This window comes from Notolabrus celidotus, chromosome 9 (assembly GCF_009762535.1).
Source record: "Notolabrus celidotus isolate fNotCel1 chromosome 9, fNotCel1.pri, whole genome shotgun sequence".
NCBI lineage: Eukaryota > Metazoa > Chordata > Actinopteri > Labriformes > Labridae > Notolabrus > Notolabrus celidotus.
Genome location: NC_048280.1, coordinates 7,662,231 through 7,679,416, shown reverse-complemented (window position 1 = coordinate 7,679,416; position 17,186 = coordinate 7,662,231). Strand labels below are relative to the sequence as shown.

Genomic DNA, 17,186 nt, shown 5'->3' with positions numbered 1-17,186 from the left:
CACTAAAGGCTGATTTATATTTCTGCGTCTCCACCACGCAGCAGGGGCTGACGCGGACATGAGCACCACATACTTGTGCGTCGGTGTGTCTGTGTCGCGCAGCAATTCTCCACCGAAACACTAGAGGGCAGCGCGGTCTCTCTGATAGCCGGTCGCCTGCTTTCGGCCCCGCTACGATCTCTGTTTACTTTTCCACATCGATTCAGAGCGTGTTATGTTAATCTACAGCTGATACATGTTGCTGTTTATCATACAGACATGATTACATGAAGAATAGAGAGGAGGAGATGAAATACACGGCCGATGTGCGACCGATGTCCGGGATCCCGGAAGTGTTGTAAATGCGGGAAATACAAAGCCACCGAGCTAACCAATCACAGGGCTTGCGGTCCGCGTCGGCTCTACGGGGAGTTACATTTTGGAGGAGGTGCACGTCAGCTACGTGCGTAGGCCTCGGCGTAGGTACGGGAGCTACGCGGACCCCCGGCGTAGGGTACGCCGTAGATTCAACGCAGAAGTATAAACCAGCCTTAATGAGTACAATCAAAATGGAAGGAAAGTGGGAAGCAGGAAGTAAAATTAAACCAGACACACAGGGATCAAGTACTACAAAATAAAACAGGAAACACGATTAACTAGAAACACTCAATTAATAACAACACAAGAGACACCCGGAGGACTCGAACTTACAAAATAAACCAGACCTCTTAGATAGATAACAACTAAGAAAATACAACATACAAAGAAAAGCAACTCTTGGCAATATTCTGTAATAGCTAAACTCTTTCCTCACCCAGTCTCTCACAGAGTCGTGAACGTCTCCCCATCTTTACTTCTGAGGGACTCTTCCTCTCTGGAGTGTCCGTTTTATCCCCAGTCATGTTTCTAATTTGTCGCAAATTAATGTAATCAGTTGGGAGATGTTGCTCTAGGTTCTTTCTTTTTCTTGTTACATAACTTTTTCAGTGTTTTGTTATGCTGTCCTTACTGTAAGAGCACATATTTCTTATAAAGCAATCACAGTTTTCAACATTTAGTATGTTGTTTTTGCACTTTTTTTCAAGTAACTATAGGCTGTAAATGATTTACAATCTGTTTTTATTAACATTTCACACAGGGTCACAACTCTTATAGAATGAGGGTTGTATGTTATTCCTTCATAAATATGTAAAAACGAACTATAATACACCGTGGATTTCAGTGTAAATCCTCTCATGTACTCTGTGCGGATTGTGTCATCTGCTGATTCCAACAATAACTCATGTGGACATATGGACATGAGACCTCTTTTAATCTTGCTCTCTATACATTATATCCACACATATGCTCATGTTAATGGATGTGCTGGCTATTGGAAAATCCTCTCCTGCAGGTGATAAACACTGGCCGAGGTGATTTCTAAAAATAGTTCAAGTGAGATGTAATATCTGTGAAGAAGTTAATGATCAATGTAAATGTGCAGCTCTTGTTGAGATATAAGTCTTAAAGATGAACGTTCTCAATGAAAACAGCATTAGGGAACTTTTTGACCGCCTCAGGAATATATTTTCTGCTACATTGGGTTGTTGACAGTTAATCTAAACTCTGGTATTGACTTTTGAAGGAAAACTGCTCCAGCATTTTGATTTCTGTTTCCAGTCAAGCAGCTGAATTCCTAGGTGAGTTTGAACTGCTGATCAGATCCGACAGAGTTTCCAGCCATAATTTCATCGTCACAGCAGAGTAGGCAACACAAAAAAACCAGGGGAGGCTCAGGTGTCTTAAACTTGGAGTTTAAGGTGAACTTATTTCAGACTGTTTCTCCAAAGTTAACTGAAGGAAATGGGAACAGTCCATGTAAGACTCACCCCTCCTCAAAATACGGTCTGCCTCCTAAACCTTGTGTGAGTCAGCAAGCAGCAGGGGGCTGCAAGCAGACGTTGTGTGCGAGTGTGTGTGTGTGTGCTCGCATGCATGTCGAGCTCATCCCACTGAAGTGTGTATGAGCAGAGAGGAAAAGCAGAAGAAGCTCTCTCTCCTGTCTCATATTTCTCTGCGGTATAATGCGCCGCCTATTCATGCGCTGCCTTTTAAAGGCATGGTGGGAATCGCTTCACAGTCAGGCACGAAACTCAATATGCTAATGCCTTCCAAGGGAGCGATGGAGGGGGAGAAAACATAACCTGTCAATTACCCATTGCAAAAAAGAAACCACTGAAAGATTTATTGAAAACCGCCAAATTTTCCACAAGACAAAAGAGCTCCAACATGCTATGGATCAAAACACAAACCACTGGTTGTTTGACTAATTACTAAATCAGGCTGTAGAATTAACCTCCTCTGACTTAATGACATCAGGCTGAATTAAAGTACGTTTCAGTCTGCTTATGGGGGAATTTGTTTCCTCATCAATTACTTCTCAAAAGTGCCAGGTGGAAATTTCAAGCTTTGATTTATGCAAGCAGTGAAAAAGCTTGATTTGTCAAAACTCATTATCCAAACAAGTGGAGTGGAGTCTACACTTTTGATGAGGGACATGAAATGGGTAAATAAAGCTTGGAAAGACAGGGGAAAAAACGCATCAGTGATCCACCGTACATCTGGAAAACACTGCTGTAACAACCAGTGTCCTCAGAGCGCCCGCCCCATGAGGAGCTGCTGGCTGAGGACCCACGGAGGCACAGCGGGATCATCAGAATTGGTTTCAGATTATTTCCTTTTTCACACAGACATCATCAAGACCCCTCAGCATAATTTGTTTACAGCTCGGAGATGGAGTGTTGGCAGTGCTCATCACCCTCACTGGAATAATTGCTGTGATGATAGGCTTTGCTGGGAACACGGACGGGCATGCGAAAACAAGCACTATTTCTGATTAGAGGTTTTGGAAAGCGAGCCAGGCTGACGCAGCGGCGACGGCGACGTATCCCCAGAACAATCTTTTTACTCATCAGATCAATTCCTCCTGAATGTCAGAGGGGATTTGGGGTGAATTTTTTTTAACGCAGGTCTACAGCAAGCTCTAATATGTTGTGAATCATGTACAAATGCTGCAAAGCAGGATATTAACGCTGGTGTTTTTTGTGGTGGTGCTGAGTCCCCTAATATAATCATCCCAATACTTCAAGATGAATCAAATTCCACTCTAAGGCTCTTTGACAGAGAGATAAATTAGGCAGACAAAAGCTTTTTTCTCAGTCTAGAAATCATCTCTTCCTGTGTCTGAGATGATTCTTTCATGAATCATTTGCATTTAAAGTTGAGGCAGCAAGAATGGCTGGGTTAATAAAGACACAAATTGAGTGTGTCTTATAGGTGTTGCAGTGCTGGAGATCAGTGTTGGCCTTGAGAGCAGTGGAAAGGACACACTTTGAATGGTCAAGGTCTCAATAGCTGGCCTTTAGAGCTGAGTTGTTCACGACCGACACATTAGGATCCCAAGCTTGGATACCACACAATACAATCCAATACACTATGTTATGGGAAGGTACAGGGTCGTACAATACCAAATGATATGGTACAGTAGGATACAGTATAAAGTCACCGTTCAGTCAAATCAATTAGTGGACCAAAAGTTGAGAAAAGTCTCTCTCAGGAAATCTTCCCTTTCAGATTTGAGATCAAACTTTTTAATTCACTTCATCTGTTATGCGTCCTGGGCTGCACGGTGGTGAAGTGGGTAGCGCTGTTGCCTCACAGCTAGAAGGTTCCTGGTTCGAATTCCCGGCCGGGCGGGTGTCTTTCTGTGTGGAGTTTGCATGTTCTCCCCGTGGGTTCTCTCCGGGTTCTCCGGCTTCCTCCCACAATCCAAAAACATGCTCAGGTTGATTGATCACTCTAAATTGCCCGTAGGTGTGAGTGTGTCTCTCTGTGTTAGCCCTGTGATAAGTTGGTGACCGGTCCAGGGTGTACCCTGCCTTCCGCCCAAAGCCAGCTGGGATAGGCTCCAGCCCCCCGTGACCCCTAACGGGATAAGCGGTCAAGATAATGGATGCTGTGCGTCCTTTTCTGGTTACAGCACGGGAATCTGATGAAGGCATTTTTTGAACAAGTTGTATCGGTGGATATATTTGTTTATATTCACTACTGAGTAGGGATGTCGGGATTAACCTGTTTCACTTTTAACCGCACTTAAAAGTGTCACGGTTAATCTAATCGTGAAGGCTCCGCTACACCAAGTTTTTTCTAATGTCTCTGTCAAAAAGGGGCCGGTCCAATATGCTCTGCACAACTTGTAAACGAAAATTGAGTGACACCTGTGCAGAGTTTCTACGTCATTAAAAAAGTGCTATTATTTTAACTATTATGTTAAAAATCTGATAATTCATAATCCTGTAAAATGAGAGTACAGTTTAGCTGAACACCAAACTTCCCTTTGTCTTTATGAGCAACAGACTAACATGTGAATAATGACACTTAAAATCTTCTAGAATATGAACTTTGACATTCATCAAGGAAGTAGCAGACATTCATCTTGAAGATAAAGAATTCCCACTTTAGACAGTTTAATGACAAACTGGTACATAAGAATACTCAAATAACATGTTTGTCACTAAATGCTCAAAATCTAGAATTAAACGCATAATAATCGGGATAATTGTGAAACCGTGATTATTTCTCTCACAATAATCGTACCACCAAAATCTTTAATCGTTGCATCCCTACTACTGAGGTTATAAAATATATATATTTTTTAATCTACTCTTTTGTGTTTCCCTTCAAGCAGCTTTACCTCCGTTTCAGATCAACCAACAAATCAAGCTTTCACTAAGAGTCCAGTGCACGATCGGCCTAATTTAATTTGCGCATTCCTGATGTCTCTCCTCTTCTTCTCTTGTGTGATTTCTGTGTGGCACTGCAGTGTCATGCCCTTCTATTGGCATTTAAGGGGCATATATCTATGCTAATTAGGAAAATCAAGCATGAACTTCAAACTTACCAGGACATGACATTCACCAATTTAAGTACACAGGTGAGAACAATTCTGCAGTTTAAGAACGGTTCATGAATCCAACCTAGACTCTGAGAAACCTTCTCAACCCTAAAACACTAATGTTACAGTTAGTAAAACCATCACTAACATCAGGTATATTTTACCTGGTATAACATACCCAATAAAAATACTTCACATCAAAACATATCATAGTACAACAATACATTTCAAATTGAAGTACTCCTCTTTTATTTCCCAGTATAAAACATTTCATAAAACACCAACAAAGTATCATGGTGGGACCCTAAAAAATATGCTCCAAAATTAGTGAAAATTAGGGAATCAATGATAATTATAATTAATGGTTAATGATGGGTTTTTTTTAATAATGGAGCTGGGAAATTGTTCTTTGGGCCACCCATTCCTGGGACATGTGAGCCTTATCCAGTGAAGGCACAGTCTCCCTGGATATCTGATAACTGTGAGAGAGATAAACAAAGAATTTACTCTCAATCACTAACGTCAGGTAAAAATCACCCGAACATGTGCCTGCTGAAAAAAACAGGGATGGTAGATGGGAAACAGGCCTACCTTGGGTGACATCAGATAGCAGCATGAAGCTACCTAGGGACCCATGCAACTCAGACAGCAGAAACATTATTAAAATCACATAACCACAATCGCATGGTTGACAATCATCCAACGTTAGTGTTCTAGGGTTAAGAATAAATTAAAAATCTTAAGATGTTGGTGAATGAGGCCCTTTGATAGTGAAATAACTATTTAAGAAGGTAAAACACAGAGATGTGGGGCTGGAAATTGTATCTGTATCGTCTCTGACTTTGCTCAGTCACAATCATCCGAAGTCTTGGTCTTGTCTTGGTCCTCATACTGATCTAGGGTCATGTCTTGGTCGCAGTGGTCTTAACTACATCACTAAGTTGTCACGCTCACTGATGGTGATCAGGATCACCAACCATTCAGTGCATAAGGATTAAGATGTTACAACACTTTCTTTAAAGAGTGTGAAACTGGAATGATTTTCAAACAAGTTGTAGTCAAAGGAATAAAAACAGGCTTTAGTAAGGAGGAAAATCTGCTGAACTCTAAGCCAACATACTGTATACAACCCTTCGTGACCTTGGCTTTTGATGTTTCAGCCTTAGGTAGTTCTCTGGTTTGTGGGATTTAAAGCCCCGGTTGACATATGGTCCTGTAGTACACACGAATCTCATCAGTGCATGGAAATCCATGTCAACCACTCTCCTCCTGCAGCAACCGGATACTTACTGATCCCCCCCACACACATCATCATCATCATCATCATCCCTCCATCTTCCCACCCCTCCCCTCTGTTTCCCCTGAGCCCAGCAGATTACAGATATCATTATAATGGACGTCCTGGCAGACTAGCTGCGGTCACATTTAATTTGCCGTGGCCTGATATCTACACGAGATAATCAGCATTTACACCTGAGAGGGAAGACGGAGAGATGAGCGACGATGTGAATGAGACTGTAATAGAATTAAAAGGAGAAGAATGACCAACACAATGTGAGAGATGTAAAAGAAGGTGAGGGTGAAGGAAAGGTAGTAAAAAACTGGAAGGAATAAGTATTCAACACACAATCCACCGGGACACAAGGAGAGCACCAATGAAATGCGCTTGTCAGATTTGCATTTTAATAAGAATGACCTATTTCAGGCCCCTGAGATGACTGAGATTCACATCAACTTCTCTGAATACTGAAGTTGTTTCTGAGCCTGGAGTGAGTTACCTTGCTCTTGTACTGTATTTTGCTTTGCAGGGGCAGCCTTGTCCAATTACAAGCGGATAAACAATAGTGTTGTTCCTCCAAAGCATAGGTGAAAGGGCAACCTTACTGTAGCAGACGAGTGGGATCATCATTGATTCAACTTTTATAGTTGCGAGTATGTTCCAACAGTCTTCCTTTGCTCCTGCAGCAGTTGCAGGATTATGCATTCCCTTCTCAACAAATCCTTTTACTCCCACCTGCCATTGAGGACATTGATTTGTGTATGAAAGAAAGTTCTATCTGCCACGTAAAATTTGTGGGACTTTTGTGTAAAGCCACCGGAGCAGGTATATATTATATATGTTTAGCACCTACGGAATGGGCTTTCACATCTATTACAGATCAATTTCCCCTGAGCCGAGAAGTGACGACCTATTTCCTTTGAAGGGCTCCCCATACATATTTCAGCTGTGAACAACCCTGAGAGCTCACAGGGAGACACATTGCTGTTGTGAATGTGCTGCAGTGTGGCCGCAGGAAGGCTCAATCTGTCAGTGAGTTTCTGAAAAGTATCTATCTATCTATCTATCTATCTATCTATCTATCTATCTATCTATCTATCTATCTATCTATCTATCTATCTATCTATCTATCTATCTATCTATCTATCTATCTATCTATCTATCTATCTATCTATCTATCTATCTACATACCTAAAAACCCTCTGTTGTCCATCTATGTGCCCATCCACCAAATAGCCATCCATCTAGCCAGTCCCTCCATCTACTCACCTTTCCATCCATCAACCCATCCATCCCTCTTTCGATCCATCCATCCATCCAGTTAGTCTAGCCTGTCTGTCTGAGTGGGCCGCCTGCTCTGTCATTAAGTGTGCTCCTGACTCTGTCATCTCAAGGTGCATTTTTCTTTCACCCCATGCTGCAGAAGGACTCTTTGAAAGCTTGCTGTAATATGCAGACTCTGAACTCACCATACAGTCTGTGTCCTTCACAGAAAAGAAACACATACAGTATGCAGGATTTATGCAAGTCACAGAGTCCTTGTGAAGTTGTCCTTTAGAGGAGACGAATAAGGAGGAGAAGAAGAGGATCCATCAGTGTATACAGTAGAGAAAAGATGACCCTGTTGGCCTGAGTACCTCATCAACTTGGGGCCGAGGATTGAGTAAGACGTGGCATCAACACACAGAATTCCATCTGTCGAGTCTGAAAACTAATCACAACAACAGGCAGGCTCACACTGAATGATCAGAGGGTTTGAAGAGTCCATTTTACGTCACGATTGCTAATGAGTTCAGCACGGCTAAAAATATCTATCTATCCATCGAGGAAAAAAATAAACACTGCCTCCAAAATCTCCAAAACATTTGGCCAGACTTTCAAGAGTCCTGCTGTGAAGGCTGGAGCAGCCAATACTGACTCAGTGCAGACTTCAGATGAGGTCGTATGTCAACAAAATGTTGTATTAATTATACCAAAATGCCCTTTATGTTTACTGCAGCCAAGTATTGACAAACCTGCCTCGTTGCTACCATCAAGCACTCTGCTTTACACCTTTTTTTTCTTTCTGAGAAACACGTATTGAACACAAGCAGTATTTGACTACTTGTTAAAAGTTTGTGTAATGCTCAGGTCATGACATTTACATTTCATATGTCAGACTGTGAAAGATAGAGGTTTTTATGTGTTCACAATGCAACATTTCATCTTAGACGAGAAGTAGTTTGTTGCTTCAGTGAACAAAATAGATGTTGGATTTTAGATATTTTTCGTTTGGCTCTTTTTGCTCCCCAGTGCTGAAATATACCAATTTGTCATTGTAGATGTAACAGGGTCAGATATGATCCTGTATACTTCAGTGCTTGTTTTGAAATAATTACACAATACATACCTAGAAATCATTTCAATACTTGAAGGAACTCTGTGAAAGTTGTGTTCTGACTTGCAGCCCCTCTTTCCTGTGAATTTATTCTTCTGTGGTTATTTCTATATATTTGTTTTCCCCCCCTCCCCTCTCCCCTTTGTTTGTTGTCCCTTTGGGAGAGGTCTGTGTCTATTATTTATTGTTTGTGTTCTGATTTCATTCACAAGCCATGTAAAGACTGTTATTTTTTTATTTTTAGAGCGCTAGCTAAAATGCATGGCAATTTATGCTAATTTACGTGCACGGGATGTGATGCTGTAATTTTAATTTATGTAGGAGCTGAATCCGGGCTGTGCTTTTACAAGGAGGTCTCTGTGTCTTTGTGCCAGATTAAAACAGGGGTGCAGAATCCTGGTGTCACGGCATCATAATTATTAACAACAGGACACAGAAGTCAACTGGTTACATAGACATAGCTAACAGATGGGCTACCAAAAGAGAAAGACCGATGCCGCTGTAGGGTCTGATATGAAGCTACTGTGTCCATACTATTTCTGATAGGGAAAATTGGTGTAATATCTTTGAGTTAAGGACTTGCTCACCCTGTCAGGATTCTAATTTGCATTACCATCTGTTCACTAAACATTACTGAACTGTTCAAACTATCCAGGATTCTATCCAAGAGGGTTTGAAATTGTTTGGCCACTGTGCTCTTTGGTGATATTTGATATACTTTTGAATTTGATAACTTAAATGTACTTTTTAAAGTTCAAGTAATCACTTTTTCGTCCTCTAATTTAGCACTAACACACCAAAACTCAACCTTTAAAACTAAATGTCTGTAAAATGATTGGTGGTTTCAGAAGTATTTATGTTTGAGTAGAAGAAATGTGAAGATTTTAATAGAAAACTAAACATATTTGAAGGATCTGTCTTTCTGTGTGTTGATAAGTTACACCAACTGTCCTCTTTACACTGTGATCAATGACTTTGTAATCACGACTCAAATCAGTCAGCCACTTTATCTATCTGAGCAGCACAGCAGCCTGCAAGACGAGGAGCAGGGCAGGGTTGACTTATAAGGCTGACAACGGCTCCATTCATGTGTCTAATTTAAGAGCGGCTTCTGCTCTGTCTAATTAACAATTTACTAGGCCATCAGTCAGCCTACCCATTGTGGTATAATCAGCGTCACCGACGTTCAGCCAGCTCGGCGCACACTTTCGCATCTGCAAGGGGATTAAAAAAAAAGCATGCAACTTTCATGGATACATGGACAGAAATGTGGCTGGGGCCGCCTCCAAGGACGGCCCTGAAACCTCAGATTGAAAGACGACACTGCTTGGCAGAGTGAGATGGGCATCATGCTCCACAAATTGTCCAGCTCTGTTCTTGCATGCTTGGAGCTGCAGCAGTTTAATGTCAGTGCCGTGCTAAAGGAATCAACAGATGCATGTTTTCTTCCATGGGGGCGGGGCTTTTGTGTTATTCGCTCACTCAGCAGGTCCGTATGTGACTCCGGTGTGAACAAAGCTCTAATGTTTATGCATATCATGTGCACAGTTTCCCCTTCTCTTTTATTTAAGGGTTTGGCTTTGGAACATTAAATGTTTTGATCTGCGCTGTCATGCATAGCTCCATGTAGGCACCTCTTAGGGATTATCATGCAGTGTCAGAGTGGATTTTTGTGAAAAAAACAGACATAAATAAATCCCCCTGTAAAGACTCCACCCGCCTAACAACACTACAGTTGCATAACACTAATACATCTGGTCCTCACTGTTCTCCTACACCCTCCCCAAGATAACAGACAACATTTGTTTTCTCTTTTTAATATTTTTCACGGAGAGACTTTAGCTTGAGCACTGTTTCCTGATCGTTGTCCTTCCAAATATTCTGACAGTAGAATAATAACCCACAGAGAGGATTAAGGACTGGTAATGTAAGGGAACAGTGGATTCCATTTCTATTGCCTTCTGTAGATTTTGGCCCCTTAGCTTCCTCTGAATAAACAAATAGAATTGTGCTCGTTTATCCACTTAGTTCCTCTGTCTTGCTGATTAGCAGTGAAGGGCTGGAAGGCTGGGATAACCTAGAGCGGATAGTTCCAAGGATATCTGAGACCAGAGTGCCCATGTGTGTGCGTGTGTGTGTGTGCATGTGTATCACTGGGAATCTGCGTGCGTGTTTGCATGTGCTGTATAAACAAATGCAGAGCTACTTGAAGGGCGCGGCCAATTAAAAGAAGCCCCTGAAGGAGCATGCTCATCAGGATGCAGCGAACATAGCAGATCCACTCTCAGATCGCCTGCTGCAGTCTGTCACTGTAGCTGAGGCGTTAACACCACTGAGGCTTGGCTGCACAAAATATTGACAGTTTCATCCTTTCAGATGGAGAGTGATCGATAAGAAATATGAATACAATGCCTCACAAGATGGCATGTGTAAAAGGAATCCAAAATGTTTCTCTGTCTGAGTCTCAGTTTTTTGTGTTGATGTATGAGCCCTGACTTTAAGTGCACTACATGAGAATGTTCAAACAAACCAATCTTGACATGTGTATCTTTCACAGCTTTGTATCATTTGGTGTTTTTGTATTTGTTGCATCGCTTGATATTCTGTTGAACATGCCCTTTATACACTACAAGAAGTCATTTTTTATCCTCTGAATTATGAACACTCTATACTCAGCCTCCATTCAAACCAAACACCTTTTTAGATCAAAAACTAGAAGTTTCAAGGATCTTTGTTTTCATTTTGTTGTGAATAAAAAGTAACTGAGAGCTTTGTGAAATAATGTCTCTTTCTGTAACCGACCATACAAGTATGATTGAAACTGGATACCAACAAACTTTTAATCATACAATACAGAATCAAGTACAACAACAGTGTTAGGTCAAAACTAAGTGTGAGTAAATGTGGTATTGTGTTGTTTTATAAGACAATTTTAATCATGCCAATCTTTGCTTTCCGAGATAACAAACTACCATACCATGCCAAATCTACATTTTTAATCTAAATTCTACAATTTCTTGGCGATGGCCGCTGTTTGGTTTTGGTCTGTATTAAAGCTCACTCCTGAGGGGTCTTTGAGTGTAAAATAAAACAACCTGAAATTAATACTGATGCCTCTTTAACACCTACAAAAGCAAACCATGCCATCATTAAGAAAACTCTTAAACCTGCAGCAGGATTGATGACGGAATGTTTAGTGAACAGATGGTAATGCAAATTAGAATCCTAACAGGGTGAGCAAGTCCTCAACTCAAAGATATTACACCAATTTTCCCTATCAGAGATAGTATGGACACAGTAGCTTCAATAAGTAATCTTCATACGTGTTACCTTTGTAGATTGTGCGACCAACTAATTCATTGGGGGTCATATCAGACCCTACAGCGGCATCGGTCTTTCTCTTCTGGTAGCCCATCTGTTAGCTATGTCTATGTAACCAGTTGACTTCTGTGTCCAAGAGGTGATTAACAGCATACTGAAAAACCAGCTGTTTTTATTATTTTCACACCTGACATTAAATATGAGTTTCATGTTAGGCATTGAAAACGACAATTACAATGTAATTTTTTTGTCAGAAGACGATATCTATTGATGTAATGGAACAGATAGAAGAAAAACAAAGACAGAGACTATCTTTGTCCACAGGGGGTGTCAAAATCGTTAAAATCAAAGTTTCTCACAGGAGCTTTAAACTGAGGGTGTTTCATAAGCAGTTAAAGCTCTTCATGGAAAATGACACCAAATTCAGGTTCATAGGTTTTAAGACCTGAAGTATTAATTATGCGATAAATGAAAAAACACTGACGTGTGCATGTAAGCTATCACATTACCATGCCTATGTTTTTCTGCTGATCGTCAACCACTCTGCATTTTTTGGTGCTTGGTGGTGACCCAAGTTTAGCCACGAGAGGATGAAGCCTTACAAAGCTTCATATACCAGATTAACCAAATCTAGCTTTTTAAAATGTACGCTAAAAAATATTTTAAGCTTCAAGCTCGACTATCACAGCCGCACCTGGTGGCTTGCAAAGCTCATGGCAGCCCTGTCAATGATTGTCACATCCATACACCTCTGATAATCATTGTTTTAGTCTGATATCTGAGAAATTAGGTCTAAAAAGCTTTATTATACAAATCCAACCCTCCGTATTGCCTACTTTTGATAAGATGTGGACATGATGTAAAACATCCATGAATCTGTTTGGTAGTTGTAGGGGTACTGTTTTGGGGCTTCATAGTGGATAATTGTAAGACAGGGCATAGTTACAGTATGCTGTGGAGAAGTTTGTATTAGAGACATACTAATTGAAACAAATTAGAAGAGACCTCATTTCTTGGTTAACCTTCTCTGTGTTTCTCTTACAAATAAGGATCACACAGATTATGAAGGACGCTTTTTCAACTTTCAAGCTGAATGAGGCATTTTCCTGTTGCACCAGAGACAGTCGAATGTTAATAGTCACATGACATTTCATCTTTGATACAAGCTCTGACACATTATACTGAAGCTGCACTCACATTACATCCATCTCTCTGCAACAGTCCTTGTCAGTTGCTTTTTATTGATCTACTTCCTTAGCATTTTGGCTAGCTAACCTTACATTAGCACTAAATTGATATCAAATTATTGTACCGTAGCTTGTACTATATTTGAAAGCTTGTGGACATTTTCCTTTGTCAGTCAATGTGATCAGGCAGTCTTTTTTGATGTACTCATACTGGATGTTTCGATTTCAAATGATGATGATGATGGTAATGCAGTTTATTGTGCAGCATTGGTGGAAATGAAGTGTCTTAACCTGCACCACCTGCACCCTCACTGTGTGCAGGTTACAGCAGATCAGACAATGCTACATTTCATACAAGGCAGGTCACACAGTAAAAGGCAAATAAACTTCTGTTAACTGTCTTTTAAATGGTCCTGGGTTGCAGCCAAACAACATGTTGCACTCATCTCAGCTGTCTTGACTCCTAGTGACCCCCCAGAACTTCATCACACAGCAGCAACAGCTACTCCGAGACCTCTATCAACCTCTATTGGTGGTCAGACAGAACTGCAACAACATTTAGCAGAACTTATTATCTCCTCTTCTTCTTGGAGCTGCACAGGCCTCTGGCACAGGTAATGAGGCTTATTAGTCTTCATAGCTGAAAGGTCTTGCTCACAGCACCATCCTCAATTGTTAAAGTCGCGGAAAGGGGTGAATAAATGAGACCAGCGAGACTGGGAGGGTCTTGAAAGTCAGTGTGAAAAAGCAAGAAATGAAAGCCAGAAATCTCAGCATCTGGCAGAGTAATCAATGAGTCAGTCGTACTGATCAACAACCTTCCCAGCTGCAGATATATTATGGTCATTTTGTGCAATGGGTAGTTAGAAATCCTACATGCCCTCCCTTGAACACCTGCAGAAAAGAGTTGTGCTTTTATTGGTTCTTTTTGCCGTCCTTGTGCCAATTAAGAGGGAAAACAAACTCAAGGAGAACTCACAAGATCGAGTCAACGTGGTGGAAAAATGCAGCTATTACTCTCTCTCTATCTCTCTCTCTCTCTTTGCTGCAGAATGCATGCAGTCGACACACTGACATGTGATGAAAGACACTTTATCCGGAAAGTCGCACAAACGCCTGGCATGAAGAGTTACATAACCTTCACACTTCTCAGTTTGGAATGCATTCTCTCTTTTTCCTTGCTGTCTTTCTTTTGGTGCCCTCCCTCTTTCTTTCCCAACAAACACTCCTCGAAAAATATACACACACACACATTCATAGACACACATTATCCCTCACGGCCCTCCCTCGGTGCTCATATATGCTCCCGAACAAAACACAAAGATGGATCAATTGCACATTCTCTTTCAGGATGGGGAAGATGCCGTGTCTCATTATCAGTTTATGGCACGATGCTTGATCCTACCTAATGCTGCTATGCAAATGAGATATTGTTATTCTATACGTGTATGTGTGTGTATGTGTGTGTGTGTGCGTGCTTGCCATCTTTTCCTTTACAGCTTCTAAACAATTATCTCACCACCTCAGATGCTGCATCTTGTGGCCTATTTTTTTTTCTTAAATAGGGCAGTGATTTCTGGCACGCTAGCGCCAAAACAATACCAAAGTTAACTAATTGAAAAAATAAATGTCCTCATTGTGTAGTGGTTTAAAACTCTTGATGAGAAAGCGTTCAGTTCCACTTTAATGGTTTTATCCATTCATTTGGGGCTTTATTGGCTTTGCTTGGCAGCAGACAGGGAGCAACGTCACCCCCCTCCCGGAGCATTAGCTTCCCCACAGAGTCGTTTGATCATGTGCAGACTGGGTGAGAAAGATTGCAAATTAAAGTCTCTCCTCACTGTGACACCTTAAACACAGGACGAGACAGGCCGCCAAATCAGGAACCTGAAGGATGGATACCAATTATAATTGCAGCCAGACTTAGGTGTGTGCATATGTGTGTGTCAGGATTCTAGTGCTAAATCACACCTGCAGCTGGATGATGAAAACCTGCCTGAAGGGTCTGAGGGACCTGGAGCCATTCTGTGCAAATGAAGGGTGTGCACTTGATTTTGCATCAGCCTGTGACATATCAAAGAGAATGCAAGAGTAGACGAGCCTCTTTGATTTTTCTAGTCGTGAGATGCAAAGTTACCCTGTAGGCCCACAATAATCTGCGGCTTTCTTCCCATAATCCTGCAGTTTTAGCCAAGTAATGAACAACGTGAGGAATAGAGAGTTCAGCATGTTGCATAATCACTGTGAGTGTGTCTGTGAATGTGTGTCTCTGTGTGTGTGTTTGTGTGTACAGGGGTGGGGCAGGGTGGAGATGGGGGTTTTCCACAAGCTCTTGATGGAACAAATTGGATGTTGCATGCATGCACTTATCTCACGCTGGTACTGCTTATCAAACATCACGCGCCATGTCAGTGCTATTCTGTCCGCGCTGCACTAAACATATTTACAATAAACACGCACGAGCGCAATCAGGCGTGCAGGAACACACGCGCTGACATGCCAGGTGCTTCCTCCTCTCAGCCCCTCCTCCTTCCACCTATCAGGACACACTTGCACAACACACGCACACACAGCCTATGCATTGCTCCTGCCAAGAAACATTTTTTTTTTCTGTTTCCGGCCGGAATGGAAGAGCATCCCTGTCCTCATTAGAAAAGATTCAAGTCCAGTCGTTGAAAGCTACATTAAGGCCCGATTTCCTGTCTAGTTTTGGCAGAGTGGGACGTTGCCACAACAACACCAATTATAAGCCAAGGAGCTTGAGAGTAAACGCGGGATTATTGGGCCGCCAAGCGGACCATCTGCAGACTTCATCAAAAGCTCATCCCACCGAGTCCAGACGGAGCTGATCGGATGCCCGGGTTAAGTTGCGATATCATGCGGAGCATATTGACCGCCACAAACACTCCACAGCCTATCACGCGCGCGCACAAGCATACACAGGGGGCACGCGCAAAATCTGCTCTGAATTACGACTCAATTAAGTGCGACTAAGTCAAGGTCGTTTACAGCCGCAATATCCATAACTGATATTGACGCTCCTTGTCAGGTCCGCTCTGTGAACATAATAATAATGTGTTACTGTGCAGATTAGAGGTGCTTTTGCGCATTCTGGCACTCACACCCGTTTAACCAAACCTAGAAGAGCCAGCAGAGTAAACTCCAATCAGGACATGTGATTTATCTTTGGATGTGTCTGTTCTCCTCACAGCAGAGACACTGCCTGGTGTGGGTTTAGTCTCTGCGCAGTGACCCAGCAGGATCCTCCTGCTCTATGTGAAAACTTTGCAAACACGTCCTATCGTCTAATGGTACTCACCATCAATAATTACGGTCTTCATGATTTAGATGGGGGTGAAATCCAGACGCTGTAGTAAATCCAAGTGGAATGAATCCCAGCGTGTGCGCAGACAGATAGGATATCCGCTGTTTATTGCAATTTTTGGGCTAATTGCAAATCCAGTGTACGGTAGGAGACGGACAGCCTAAAGCAAGCCCAGCACCCTGCAAACTTTAGCCGTAGGTCTTCCCAAGTGGGGAGCCACGTCTCCGGCTGCACCCGAGCTCAGTCATTTGGACGAGGTTATTCAAAAATAGTCAGCAATAAACATCCAAACTGGGATCAGCAGACTCGCCACCACCAGTCGACACCTCCCCAAAAAATATAGGACGCGCAAAAACAGCTCCAGAGGAGAGCTCAAAGTGTGAACGCACAAGTGGAGAAGAATCAGCGACTCAGGCGAAAAATCAGTATTGGATCCATGTTGGGGAAATCGCAGCACATATCCAGTCCGATCACCTGTCCCGCTGTATATTTCCCAAGTAGACGGAGGAAAGTGTGGTGGATGCGCACGGATGGCGGCCGCACTGGTGAGCATCAGTGTGCGTTTACCACGGGGAGGTGGAGAGGGAGGGCGGGGCAGCGAGGTGCGTTTGGCGGAGCAGAGAGAGCAAGAGGGAGAGAGAGCCTTCAGAGATTAATGTTTTATGGGTATATATCACGCTGCAAGAAATAGTCCTGTTAAAAGTGGAATCTTCATCTTAAATCAAGGAAAAGCAAAATAATAAAACAGAAAAAGGTTTGATGTATTTATATAATTTGGTGTATTT

The 17,186-nt window shown here is 42.0% G+C and overlaps 1 protein-coding gene across 1 annotated transcript in view; it reads right to left on the bottom strand.

The window, feature by feature from the left end:
• The window catches only part of rtn4r (reticulon 4 receptor), a 65,768-nt gene extending 48,802 nt beyond the window's left edge, over window positions 1-16,966 (bottom strand). The window contains exon 1 of the mRNA XM_034692941.1: window positions 16,396-16,966. Coding sequence (XP_034548832.1) covers window positions 16,396-16,417 — 22 coding nt within the window. The 5' untranslated portion in view covers window positions 16,418-16,966. The remainder of the gene's footprint in view (window positions 1-16,395) is intronic.
• Window positions 16,967-17,186: the final 220 nt, after the last annotated feature.